This window comes from Papio anubis, chromosome 5 (assembly GCF_008728515.1).
Source record: "Papio anubis isolate 15944 chromosome 5, Panubis1.0, whole genome shotgun sequence".
Lineage (NCBI taxonomy): Eukaryota > Metazoa > Chordata > Mammalia > Primates > Cercopithecidae > Papio > Papio anubis.
Window position 1 is genome coordinate 39,867,821 of NC_044980.1, and position 13,156 is coordinate 39,880,976.

General features: G+C 37.5%; 1 protein-coding gene across 1 annotated transcript in view; it reads right to left on the reverse strand.

The window, feature by feature from the left end:
* Positions 1 to 13,156, reverse strand: part of MROH2B (maestro heat like repeat family member 2B) — a 74,250-nt gene that overhangs the window by 42,457 nt on the left and 18,637 nt on the right. The window contains exons 12-18 of the mRNA XM_003899618.5: positions 12,689 to 12,811; positions 11,244 to 11,357; positions 9,532 to 9,688; positions 9,353 to 9,393; positions 8,588 to 8,729; positions 7,959 to 8,002; positions 5,970 to 6,077 (exon numbers count right to left, since the gene is read on the reverse strand). Coding sequence (XP_003899667.4) covers positions 5,970 to 6,077; positions 7,959 to 8,002; positions 8,588 to 8,729; positions 9,353 to 9,393; positions 9,532 to 9,688; positions 11,244 to 11,357; positions 12,689 to 12,811 — 729 coding nt within the window. The remainder of the gene's footprint in view (positions 1 to 5,969; positions 6,078 to 7,958; positions 8,003 to 8,587; positions 8,730 to 9,352; positions 9,394 to 9,531; positions 9,689 to 11,243; positions 11,358 to 12,688; positions 12,812 to 13,156) is intronic.

The window sequence follows — 13,156 nt, forward strand, 5'->3', positions numbered from 1 at the left end:
AAGATCAAATGAATGAAATGAAATGACAAGAGAAGTTCAGAGAAAAAAAGAGTAAAAAGAAATGAACAAAGCCTACACGAAATATGGGACTATATGAAAAGACCAAATCTATATCTGATTGGTGTACTTGAAAGCGACAGAGAGAATGGAACCAAGTTGGAAAACACTCTGCAGGATATTATCCAGGAGAACTTCCCCAACCTAACAAGGCACACCAACATTCAAATTCGGGAAATACAGAGAACATCACAAAGATTCTCCTTGAGAAGAGCAACTCCAAGACACATAATCATCAGATTCACCAAAGTTGAAATGAAGGAAAAAATCTTAAGGGCAGTCAGAGAGAAAGGTTGGGTTACCCACAAAGGGAAGCCTATCAGAATAACAGCTGATCTCTCAGCAGAAACTCTCTAAGTCAGAAGAGAGTGGGAGGCCAATGTTCAACATTCTTAAAGAAAAGAATTTTCAAACCAGAATTTCATGTCCAGACAAATAAGTTTCATAAGTGAAGGAGAAATAAAATCCTTTATAGACAAGCAAATGCTTAGAGATTTTGTCACCACCAGGCCTGCCCTACAAGAGCTCCTGAAGGAAGCACTAAACATGGAAAGGAAAAACCGGTACCAGCCACTGCAAACACGTGCCAAAATGTAAAGACCCTCGATGTGAGGAAGAAACTGCATCAACAAATGGGCAAAATAACCAGCTAACATCATAATAACAGGATCAAATTCACACATAACAATATTAACCTTAAATATAAATGGGCTAAGTGCTCCAATTAAAAGACACAGACTGGTAAATTGGATAAAGAGTCAAGACCCATCAATGTGCTGTATTCAGGAGACCCATCTCACATGCAGAGACATACATGGCTCAAAATAAAGGGTTGGAGGAAGATCTACTAAGCAAATGGAAAACAAAAAAAGGCAGGGGTTGCAATCCTAGTCTCTGATAAAACAGACTTTAAACCAACAAAGATCAAAAGAGACAAAGAAGGCCATTACATAATGGTAAAGGGATCAATTCAACAAGAAGAGCTAACTATCCTAAATATATATGCACCCAATACAGGAGCACCCAGATTCATAAAGCAAGTCCTTAGAGACTTAAAAGAGACTTAGACTCCCACACGATAATAATGGGAGACTTTAACACCCCACTGTCAACATTAGACAGATCAACGAGACAGAAAGTTAACAAGGATATCCAGGAATCGAACATAACTCTGCACCAAGCAGACCTAATAGACATCTACAGAACTCTCCACCCCCAAAAAACAGAATATACATTCTTCTCAGCACCACATCACACTTATTCCAAAATTGACCACATAGTTGGAAGTAAAGCACTCCTCAGCAAATGTAAAAGAACAGAAATTATAACAAACTGTCTCTCAGACCACAGTGCAATCAAATTAGAACTCAGGATTAAGAAACTCAATCAAAACTGCTCAACTACATGGAAACTGAACAACCTGCTCCTGAATGACTACTGGATACATAATGAAATGAAGACAGAAATAAAGATGTTCTTTGAAACCAATGAGAACAAAGATACAACACACCAGAATCTCTGGGACACTATTAAAGCAGTGTGTAGAGAGAAATTTATAGCACTAAATGCCCACAAGAGAAAGCAGGAAAGATCTAAACTTGACACCCTAACATCACAATTAAAAGAACTAGAGAAGCAAGAGCCAACATATTCAAAAGCTAGCAGAAGGCAAGAAGTAACTAAGATCAGAGCAGAACTGAAGGAGATAGAGACATAAGAAACCCTTCAAAAAATCAATGAATCCAGGAGCTGGTTTTTTGAAAAGATCAACAAAATTGATAGACTGCTAGCAAGACTAATAAAGAAGAAAGGAGAGAAGAATGAAAAGATGTAATAAAATAATGATAAAGGTGATATCACCACCAACCCCACAGCAATACAAACTATCATCAGAGAATACTATAAACACCTCTACACAAATAAAACAGAAAACCTAGGAGAAATGGATAAATTCCTGGACACATACACTCTCCCAAGACTAAACCAGGAAGAAGTTGAATCCCTGAATATACCAATAACAGGCTCTGAAACTGAGGCAATAATTAATAGCCTACCAACCAAAAAAAGTCCAGGATCAGACGGATTTACGGCTGAATTCTACTAGAGGTACGGAGAGGAGCTAGTACCACTCCTTCTGAAACAATTCCAATCAGTAGAAAAAGAGGGACTCTTCCCTAACTCATTTTGTGAGGCCAACATCATCCTGATACCAAAGCCTGGCAGAGACACAACAACAAAAAAAGAGAGAGAATTTTAGACCAATATCCCTGATAAGCGTTGATGCAAATATCCTCAATAAAATACTGGCAAACTGAATCCAGCAGCACATCAAAAAGCTTATCCACCATGATCAAGTGGGCTTCATCCCTGGGATTCAAGGCTGGTTCAATATATGTAAATCAATAAACGTAATCCAGCATATAAACAGAACCAAAGACAAAAAACCCATGATAATCTCAATAGATGCAGGAAAGGCCTTTGACAAAATTCCACAGACCTTCATGCTAAAAACTCTCAATAAATTCAGTATTGATCTAACATATCTCAAAATAATAAGAGCTATTTATGACAAACCCACAGCCAATATCATACTGAATGAGCAAAAACTGGAAGCATTCCCTTTGAAAACTGGCACAAGACAAGGATGCCCTCTTTTACCACTCCTATTCAACATAGTGTTGGAAGTTCTGGCTGGGGCAATCAGGCAAGAGAAAGAAATAAAGGGTATTCAATTAGGAGAAGAGGAAGTCAAATTGTCCCCGTTTGCAGATGACATGATTGTATATTGAGAAAACCCCATTGTCTCAGCCCAAAATCTCCTTAAGCTGAGAAGCAACTTCAACAAAGTCTCAGGATACAAAATCAATGTGCAAAAATCGCAAGCATTCTTATACACCAATAACAGACAAACAGAGAGCCAAATAATGAATGAACTCCCATTCGCAATTGCTTCAAAGAGAATAAAATACCTAGGAATCCAACTTACAACGGATGTGACAGACCTCTTCAAGGAGAACTACAAACCACTGCTTAATGAAATAAAAGAGGACACAAACAAATGGAAGAACATTCCATGCTCATGGGTAGGAAGAATCAATATCGTGAAAATGGTCATACTGTCCAAGGTAATTTATAGATTCAATGCCATCCCCATTAAGCTACCAATGACTTTCTTCACATAACTGTAAAAAATTACTTTAAGGTTCATATGGAATGAAAAAAAGCCCATATTGCCAAGACAGTCCTAAGCCAAAAGAACAAACCTGGAGGCATCATGCTACCTGACTTCAAACTATACTACAAGGCTACAGTAACCAAAACAGCATGGTACTGGTACCAAAACAGACATATAGACCAATGGAACAGAACAGAGCCCTCAGAAATAATATCACACAACTACAGCCATCTGGTCTTTGACAAACATGACAAAAACAAGAAATGGGGAAAGGATTCCCTATTTAATAAACGGTGCTGGGAAAACTGGCCAACCATAAGTAAAAAGTTGAAACTGGATCCCTTCCTTACACTTTATACAAAAATTAATTCAAGATGGACTAGAGACTTAAATGTTAGACCTAAAACCATAAAAACCCTAGAAGAAAACCTAGGCAATACCATTCAGGACATAGGCATGGGCAAGGACTTCATGTCTCAAACACCAAAAGCAATTGCAACAAAAGCCAAAATTGACAAATGGGATCTCATTAAACTAAAGAGCTTCTGCACAGCAAAAGAAACTACCATCAGAGTGAACAGGCAACCTACAGAATGGGAGAACATTTTTGCAATCTACTCATCTGACAAAGGGCAAATATCCAGAACCTACAAAGAACTCAAACAAATTTACAAGAAAAAAAACAAACAACTCCATCAAAAAGTGGGCAAAGGATATGAACAGACACTTCTCAAAAGAAGACATTTATGCAGCCAACAGACACATGAAAAAATGCTCATCATCACTTGCCTTCAGAGAAATGCAAATCAAAACTACAATGAGATACCATCTCACACCAGTTAGAATGGCGATCATTAAAAAGTCACGAAACAACAGGTGCTGGAGAGGATGTGGAGAAACAGGAGCACTTTTACACTGTTAGTGGGACTGTAAACTAGTTCAACCATTGTGGAAAACAGTGTGGCGATTCCTCAAGGATCTAGAACTAGAAATACCATTTGACCCAGCCATCCCATTACTGGGTATATACCCAAAGGATTATAAATCATGCTCCTATAAAGACACATGCACCGATATGTTTACTGCAGCATTATTCACAATAGTGAAGACTTGGAACCAACCCAAATGTCCATCAATGACAGACTGGGTTAAGGAAATGTGGCACATATACACCATGGAATACTATGCAGCCATAAAAAATGATGAGTTCATGTCCTTTGTAGGGACATGCATGCAAATGGAAACCATTATTCTCAGGAAACTATTGCAAGGACAGAAAACCAATCACTGCATGTTCTCACTCATAGGTGGGAATTGAACAATGAGAACACTTGGACACAGGAAGGGAAACATCACACACCAGGGCCTGTTGTGTGGTAGGGGGAGTGGGGAGGGATAGCATTAGGAGATATACCTAATGTAAATGATGAGTTAATGGGTGCAGCACACCAATATGGCACATGTATACATATGTAATAAACCTGCATGTTGGGCACATGCAGCCTAGAACATAAAGTATAATAATAAAAAAAATACATGGCATGACATGACGTGCACAGAGCTAGTTTGTGTTATAAGAAGATAGAGCATTACTCACCAAATCTTTCTCATGTGTGTTGGTGGGTTTGATAAACCCATTTGGAAAATCAGTACTCTGCACCAAACTAGAGAGTTTTGAAAATTACATATGTGAGGAGAATTTTGAAAATTACATATGTCAGTCAAAGATTGATAATGAATAATTTGTGGAAAGAAATACTGAGTACTGGAACTGAGAAACATAAATATTTTTCCAGGAAAATAAACTTATGAATGGTATTAACATAATAAAGACTATGTTCAAAGACCATGTTCCAAGCTACTTTTATATGAAGCACACGCCCTGTGTTAAGCACTTCACCAGGGACATTATATACTTTATGTCATTGAACCCTCAGAATACTACAACCCTCAGAGGTGGGTATTATTTCTATTTTATTGATGAGTATGTTGAGCATCCAGAGAGATAAAATAATTTACCTAAAGCCCCATTAGTATTAAGTAGTGGGGAAACTGGCTCCAAACCCCATTGGGAATGGATGGCTACAAGGTGGAAGGTTAGGTAGGGGCCATTTAGAGACAGAGGGATAGAAGAACTGACTTTAAAAACATGGAAAGGAATAATGTTTGAAAAATACTTTATTGCTCTGACTTGTCCTGTTAACCGACACATGGATGTGGGGCCTTTAATCATTGTTCTCCATGGCCATACCTCTTTGTCACTGGAAATTAAAACATATTTCTTTGGGCACCCTTTCCTAGAACTAGCTTTTGAGTATTATTTTAGCTATAAGCCTATGTTAAATTGTAGTAGATTCTTTTTGATAGCCAGCATCACAAGACTGGCATAATGGAAGCCAAGACAGAAGCTGACATTAAGCATTGCTGTTAGCTTTCCAGTATCTATTCTTCTTCCTCCTCTAGAAAGAACCTCTGAATATTAGTCAGGCACATATCTATCTTATCTACCTCTCAGTCTTCCTCGCAGATATGTGAGGCCATACAAGTAAATTTGGGCCAAATGTGAGGTGCAGAGAAGGTAGTATTCAGCTTTCAGCTAGTAGCCTTAAAAAGAAGGAACTCTTTTTTCTAAATGTGCCTCCCTCCCTTTGATTGTAATACAGACAAGATGGAGCTATAGAAGCCATTTTGGATCACAGGTAAAAGCTAAGGTTTCCCCCTTAGCTGAAAAACCAACCTTCTCAATGGAGGTATTGCTGTAACTGCCCATTTGTTGTTTGAAATCCCGAGTCAGTTGAATGGTCCAGGCCACGTCATCGATCTTCCACAAGGATTCTTTGAGCAACTGTTGTAAGAAGTGGAAGTTAGATATGAATATGACAGTTTCATGTGCTTACTTGGTATTTTTTTGGTTACTTATCTTTTAAAAGTTTAAATCTATTCTAAATAGTATTGTTACTTTTCTCATAAAATAATCAATTCCTTTGAAACTTTCCTGTTAGTTTATTCTAAAAAACATTTTATGATATGTTCTGAATTTGCACGGAGAATAAGATACACAGAATGTGGAAAAGCAACTTCCTTTTCTTCCTTTAAATAAACATTGCTAAAAGATCTAAAATAGAAACTAATCTAATCCGAAACTTAAATCTTGCATTTTTCTAGTTTCGATAGATTTGGAAAAACTCCATTTGTTAATATTAATTTAACTTATTACATACTAAAAAAAAAAAAAAAAAAAAAAAAAAAACAAAAAAAAAACAGGATGGAGATTTTTGGAATCAAGAATTAAATGTCTTAAAGAACAGGCACATTTCAATGTACAGGCACATTTCTGCAAACTTCAACTCTAGTAACTAAAGATTCATGGTTTTACCAATACCTATGAGACAGGGTCACATCAATCCTTTGAACCCATGTCCTTTTTCTTTGAACAATACATAGAAAGGTGTTCTTTTTTCTTTTTGACAAACACATTGCAATATATATATTATTTCTCCTATATTTTTTCAACTTTAAGCTTAGAAAAGGACACAATGCCAAACAAAACCAATGAAAGGATGTGTATGTATGCTCTTAATAGGAGCTCATTCATGGGTTCTTTAAAGAAACTAAACAGTTTTGGAAATTTAAGAGAAGAAGACATGGGCAGACAGTTTTGGGGAAAAAAAGACCAGAAATATATTCAAAATTGGAAGAGGAAAAGGAACTGTTGTCAAGGCTTCCCATTAGAAAAAAAATATTTTTCTCCCTAGTAGAGATAGTTATTTTGAAATGGTAGCAGAAGAAAATCTGGTAGGAATTTTGAGAGAGGGAATGGAACATAAAAGCACCATAAATATAGGAGAGAGGTGGATCCTAGAATTGAGGACCAGGAGAGTAGAGCAGTCACTTTCAAATCTTATATTGGATAAGAATCACTGATGGAAACCTTTAAAACATGCCAGTTCTCAGGTACCACCCCCAGAGATTCTGAATCTGGAAGGATGGAGATAGAAGGTAGAGGAGGTGCTGTGGAGAGACCATTGAAAACTGACTCTTCCAAGAAGCCATAGGTAATTCCTAGGTAGGTGCCTTATAAACTGAAAACCTTCTATATTAAAAGCTCCCTATCTGTGGGCTTCTTCCCTCCTGTAAGTTTCTGAAGTCACATCTTTGTAAAGTCAATGTCCATCGCCTGTCTGCAATTTACTATTTCTGGGATTTGGTATCACCTGTAGTGCTGTTAGTTGTAAAGCTCCAAGAAGTTTATGGGTGAGAGAGGAAATTCGTTTTTGGAAATGGGATACAATGTGGCCGTTTGTTTTCTAGACATTAGGAAAAAGACATTAAGCCACAAATAGAAGAGGAAATACAGTTGTGTTTAGGGGCACGGAAGTGGAAATTATGTTAATCTGTGCTTCATTATGTGGCTGGTAAAAGAATAAAGTTGCAAGAAGTAAAAAGTTGAAAATTAGAGAAGATTTAAGAAGACACAGGAAAAATATTGCTAAGTAAAATCTTCAAAACTGTCTAAAACTTACCCAAGTGGATTTAAGATTGTTGTCCAAATTATGGCGATTTAAAGAACGTTATCCTTAAGTGATCACTTACAACATTCTAGTTCTTTTCCAAAGAAAAGAAAAGGTTATTATCCTCGGGAATCTAGTTCCTTTAATTTAGGATGGGTAACTTTAGCTGATTTCATCATGCCATTATCAACAATTATTCTAGAAGCCAGCCTTACCTGAAGCAGCATGGTTTCCCATAGAACGGTACTGATGTTCTTTCCTAGAAACAAAAATTGATGTAATAATCGCAAAAAAACACCAAAAAACAAAAAACAAACACAAAAACCACCCCTAGACTCAAATTCTCCTGGCCAGGCCTCCAGTGGTGCTGGAGTTCAATTTTAAGCTTTCTTTTTGCTCATAATGCTTATCTGAAATCAAATATACTACATTGGCAAAGTTAAAGTGCTAGGTAGAGAGAAGGTCTTCAATCCATCATAAAAATTTAGGCTTTTCGCTAATTTCGATGACTACTGAAATGACCATATTTTGATATTCTAACATGATTAATAACTTTTTAGAACAATACTAAAATAGAATTTCTCTACATACAAGAAAAAGACAAGCGTGAAAGTAAAAATTCCCGTTAAGAATGTTACCCACTAGGTCTTCTTGTCGTATGAATATTGGCAGAGAAACAGAACATAAGGAGTCAAGAAGAAAAAAATAGCTATCTACCTTGCATATCAAGTTCATTGTTTTTATTGCCTAAAATGAGCAATAATGGCTCTGCACAGAGAAATGGTGCATCATTTCTTTATGTTCCTGCCCTGCTGGGTAAAGACCTGGCCCCACTCCCTCGTACCTTCCAGAGGCTGCAGAAGCTCAGGTAAACGTATTTTCCATAGGTCTACCAATTTTGGGTGAATGATCTCAGGCAGTATCTTCAAAAGCCCTATTGCACCAGCCCCACGTAACTCCCCTAAACTGGCAGGCATAGATATTACCTGAAGGATAGAAGAGAAAGAGCTCATCAATTTCAGGGGCCTTTAAAAGGCCCACTTATTTTTTCCTTTTACCATTGTTCCAATTCCTTTGATTTCTGCATTGGATAATCTTTTAACAAATCATCACAGTCTGTTCTTATTTATTCTAGAATGAAGCTAATACTTAGCCCTTCTCCCATTTCCTTTTCCCTGAGGATGGAGGTGAAAAATACGTGGAAAGCACCAACCAAAAATAAATGGAAAGAAGACTTAGATATATCAATTAATTAAATAAAGACACGAGGAAAGAGTGCTTGAGTAAATGATCCATATGGGGCCAAAGAGAGAGATGGGAAATCCAAACAACAGATGTGGAATTTGTTTGATGGTACGTACGAATGCGATTCAGTATATGGTCACTTTAAAATTATAAGTAAAGTTTAACAAGTATTTCAGAGTGGGAAGGTAATCGTGTGAATAATAAATACTCATGAATGTCACTAGTATAGCAGAAATTTATTATGCCTTTTTAGTGTTTCTTTTTGTTTGGAGTCTCCATGTAATTTATATTAGCATTTATTTGGAACTGAATTATCCTTATCAGCTTAAATTTGTTGTAGTTTGGTTCTTTGTAACTCACTCACCAGAAGTCTGGCCAGTAGCTGCTGTGGTGAAGGAAGTTTCACTAGAAAGAGAAAGCAATTTTCATCATCACTGTAGGGGTTAGAGATTGGGGTTGGGTTTAAGGTCAAAGCACTGTAGCCTTCCTGGAAATGGATCCCTCATAATAGAAAAGCTTTTCTGTGTTTATGAATGTACAGACCAGCTCCCGTAGAGATGACAAGTGCTGTTGACTCCTTGGCACTGTGCTTCTTCTTCTCCTCTGCCATAATCAGGATTCTGATGATACTAAACAGGGGCTCCAGAGCTTCTGTGTATTCTGCAGGTACCACAAAAGTCAGGATCCTTGGCCACAGCACCTGTGGAATATAGGGCAAGACGCAAGGATTACTTATTCTTTTCCATTACTTCTCCCTGGTCCTCACTACATGTTTTTCTCTGATGTAGAAGCTTTTCTCCTGTTATTATTTTGCTTTTTGGGCCAAGTCAAGATGAGATCATTAAATGAAGCCTCTGCATAGCTCATTCATTTTCAGGTGTTAGCCGTAGTGAGTGTTGGTCAGTGTTTCTCCATGGGGATGTTGCTGGAATGTGGGGCAGGACAATTCTTTGTCATGAGGGACTGCTCCACACACTAGGGGAATGCTGGCATCCCTGGGCCCCACTCACCAAGTGCCAGTATTCCTCTTGTCAATGTGACAACCAAAAATCTCCCAAGTACTTCCCAAAACTCCAGGATTGGAGTGTGACTGCCCCATTGAGAAGCTTGGGAGAGGATAGTGAATGGGCTGCTACTGTTCTCTGTGCTTCAGGCTCTGACCTGCCTGCTCTGTAAGTCTGAAACATTGTGTTTCTTTAGTATGTTTTATGTCCCTTAGAAAACTCTCTTGTGCTAATGGAAACCTCGGTGTCAACTTGTACTCTTCTCTCTTCTTTGTCATCTATATTTGATCACCAGACTCAGTCTTTTTTTCATTGTAAGATCTCTTGTGCCCTTCCATGTCTCATTTCTATTGTAATGACATTGCTGTAGTTCCTACAAGTTGCATCTGATCTCCTAGATAGTCTCTTTGCTCTTAGTCTACTCATGTGTGAATCTACTGATTCCCTACAATTATCATTTTAAATGTTTAGCTCTTGCTTAAAATTCTCACCGGTTTATCAACCATAAGGTAAAAGTTTGGCATTCCAGGCCCTTTAGGGTTTGACCCTAGATTATTTTTTTCATCATTTACTTCTATATCAAAAAGTCTTAAACTTTAGTATGTATCAGAAATATTGGAACTTAGTTGATTGTAGACTTTTCGTCTCTATGTCCAGTTTTGCTGATTCAGTAGGTCTGGTATGTGACCTGGAAATCTGCATTTAAGTAAATATCTCAGATAACTCAGGAACCACATATCATCCTAGATGAAGCCTCTGATCTACTACTTAAATGGTGTGGTCTGTTGTTTGTCTTCTGATTGTGCTATGTACTTCTGGGCACTACAGATTCCAAGGCTCTTCCCCTTGAGTTTCAAATGAATCAGGTCTCCAGTGAGGCCTGAGAATGGCTGCTTTTAACACTTTCCCAGATGGAATAGGGTAAGTTTGGCATTGGTTGCATTAAAACCACTACTTAATATTACCGTATGCATTAGAGGAAGAAGAGAAATCATATACTAATATTATATATATAAATTGTCATGAACTATCCAGATGTAAGATACTTTATATTAATTATCTTAATTAATTCAACATCTGTTTTTGAGGAAGCACTATGTGCTGGACACAGTATTGCCATACACCTCCTCTAGTCAGAGCATCAGGAAGCTGATGACAAATGGAGCACAAACTCATGCCTTTATTCTTACACAGGCTGGACTTTAAGAAGGTGATCAAAGTAACTGTAAGTGGTGACAAAAGACCCCTTACCTGAGGCATTCCAATGACCAGTGGGTCCAGGGTTTTTAAGACCTCAAGGCTTGTTTCTCGGACAGATTCCTCTTCTTTTTCATTCTCATGAAAGTTAGTTTTCACTGGTTTCTCCTTTAAGAAAGGTCAAACAGGTGACTTGTTAGTGACTCCTAAGGTTAGTCTCCTCTGTCTTTCCTTGGGTGCATTCTCAGACTCTAGAGTAAAGGATGTAGTCCCTCAACTTAAGTGGCTCATGGAACCTAGAAACCTAGAATTCCTTGGAGGAATTAGTTGGGAAACACATCCCTTGCTAAAAGAGAGAAACAGAAATTGTGAGGCTCCTTTAACTGCAGATATCCCCTCTCTTTCTCAGACCTTTGTCATTGTCTTCAGGGCAAAATTTTCAAAGCGTGCTTCTTTGTGGAGGGAACTGTGATTTCAGTTGCAACTAATTTGCTAAAATCACAGAGATCATAAGCGCATATTTTTCAGTCAATTTATCCAAAGAAAGCTGACCTCAGTTGCTGCGGTCTGAGTGTTTGTGTTTTCCCAAAATTCATATGTTGAAATCCAAATGCCCAAGGTGATGGTATTAGGAGGTGTGGTCTTTGGAAGGTGATTAGGTCATAAGAGAAAGGCCCTCGTGTTTGGAATTCACGCCCTCATGAAGGAGACCCTGGAGAGCTAGCTATTCCCTTCCACGGTGAGAAGCACCATCTGTTAGGAAGGAGACACTCATTAGACACTCTTGGACTTCCCCGCATCTTGAACTGTGAGAAATAAATATTTTCTGTTTATAAACCATCATTTCGCGGTATTTTCCTTTATATATGGTGAGTGTTTCTACAGGATTTTAAAAGCCTGCTCCATCAGCATACAGCTTTTTCTCATTTATATAACAGATACATTTCTGTTTGTGTACAGCAAAGGGTTAGAACCCTAATAAACTTGTTTATGATTTCAGAAGTATGCTGTTTTAGAAATGCACTTCATAGAACTTACTTCACTGCTCCATAGTATTTTGCTATAGCAGCCTGAATGAACTAAGACATCATTGCAGCAAGTATTGATATCTCTTTTGCTTTCTCTGAAGCAATCCAGTTTCTGTGCCCCCCTCCAGACAATCCCAATCCAAGCTTTTGGTGGCTAGGTTAACTTAGAGAAAACTGATTTAACCTATCTTGTGCTTATTATAAGTTAGAGGTCATTTTAGAAAAAAAAAAAAAAAAGAACTGAGAAAACTAGAGGCTGTAAAAAATATCAGCAAAAGTGACAAGATTAAAATATTACTTTCAAATCAGTTATTTAATGGAACTCTAGTCATTTTTAATTTTTTTACAATTTATTTTTTTTACTCTACTCCTGTGACAGATTAAGGACCCTAACAGTTTTTTAAAAAGAAACATAGTTGAGCGAACTGTACTTTTTATAGTGCATCACTCAGAACTGTAGCCTCTGCATACCAGATTCCTGTTCAACGTTGCAGACTGGGAGAAGACATAATCAATCAATGGCCATCCTTCCCGAGCTTCAATATAGGACTTTTCACACATGGTTTGGATGAGGAGAAGAACAGAATTTCTTACCTAGGGTAAGAACAACGCAATAGCAACATTTTACTATGTTTTGCAGAAGGGAAATTTACCTTCCTTTTTTCTATAATCTTAAGGATAATTAAGTGGGAACATTTTTGAAAAAGGAACATAAATTGAGTAATGTTAATACAGGTTGAATAATCCTTATCCAAAATGCTTGGGATCAGAAGTGTTAAAATTTTGGAATTTTTTTCAAATTTTGAAATGTTTTCATTATACTTACTGGTTGAGCATTCCTAATCTGAAAATCCAAATTCCAAAATACTATAATGAGCATTTTCTTTGAGCATGACCTTTGAGTGTCATGTTGGCTCAAAAAGTTTTGAATTTGGAAGC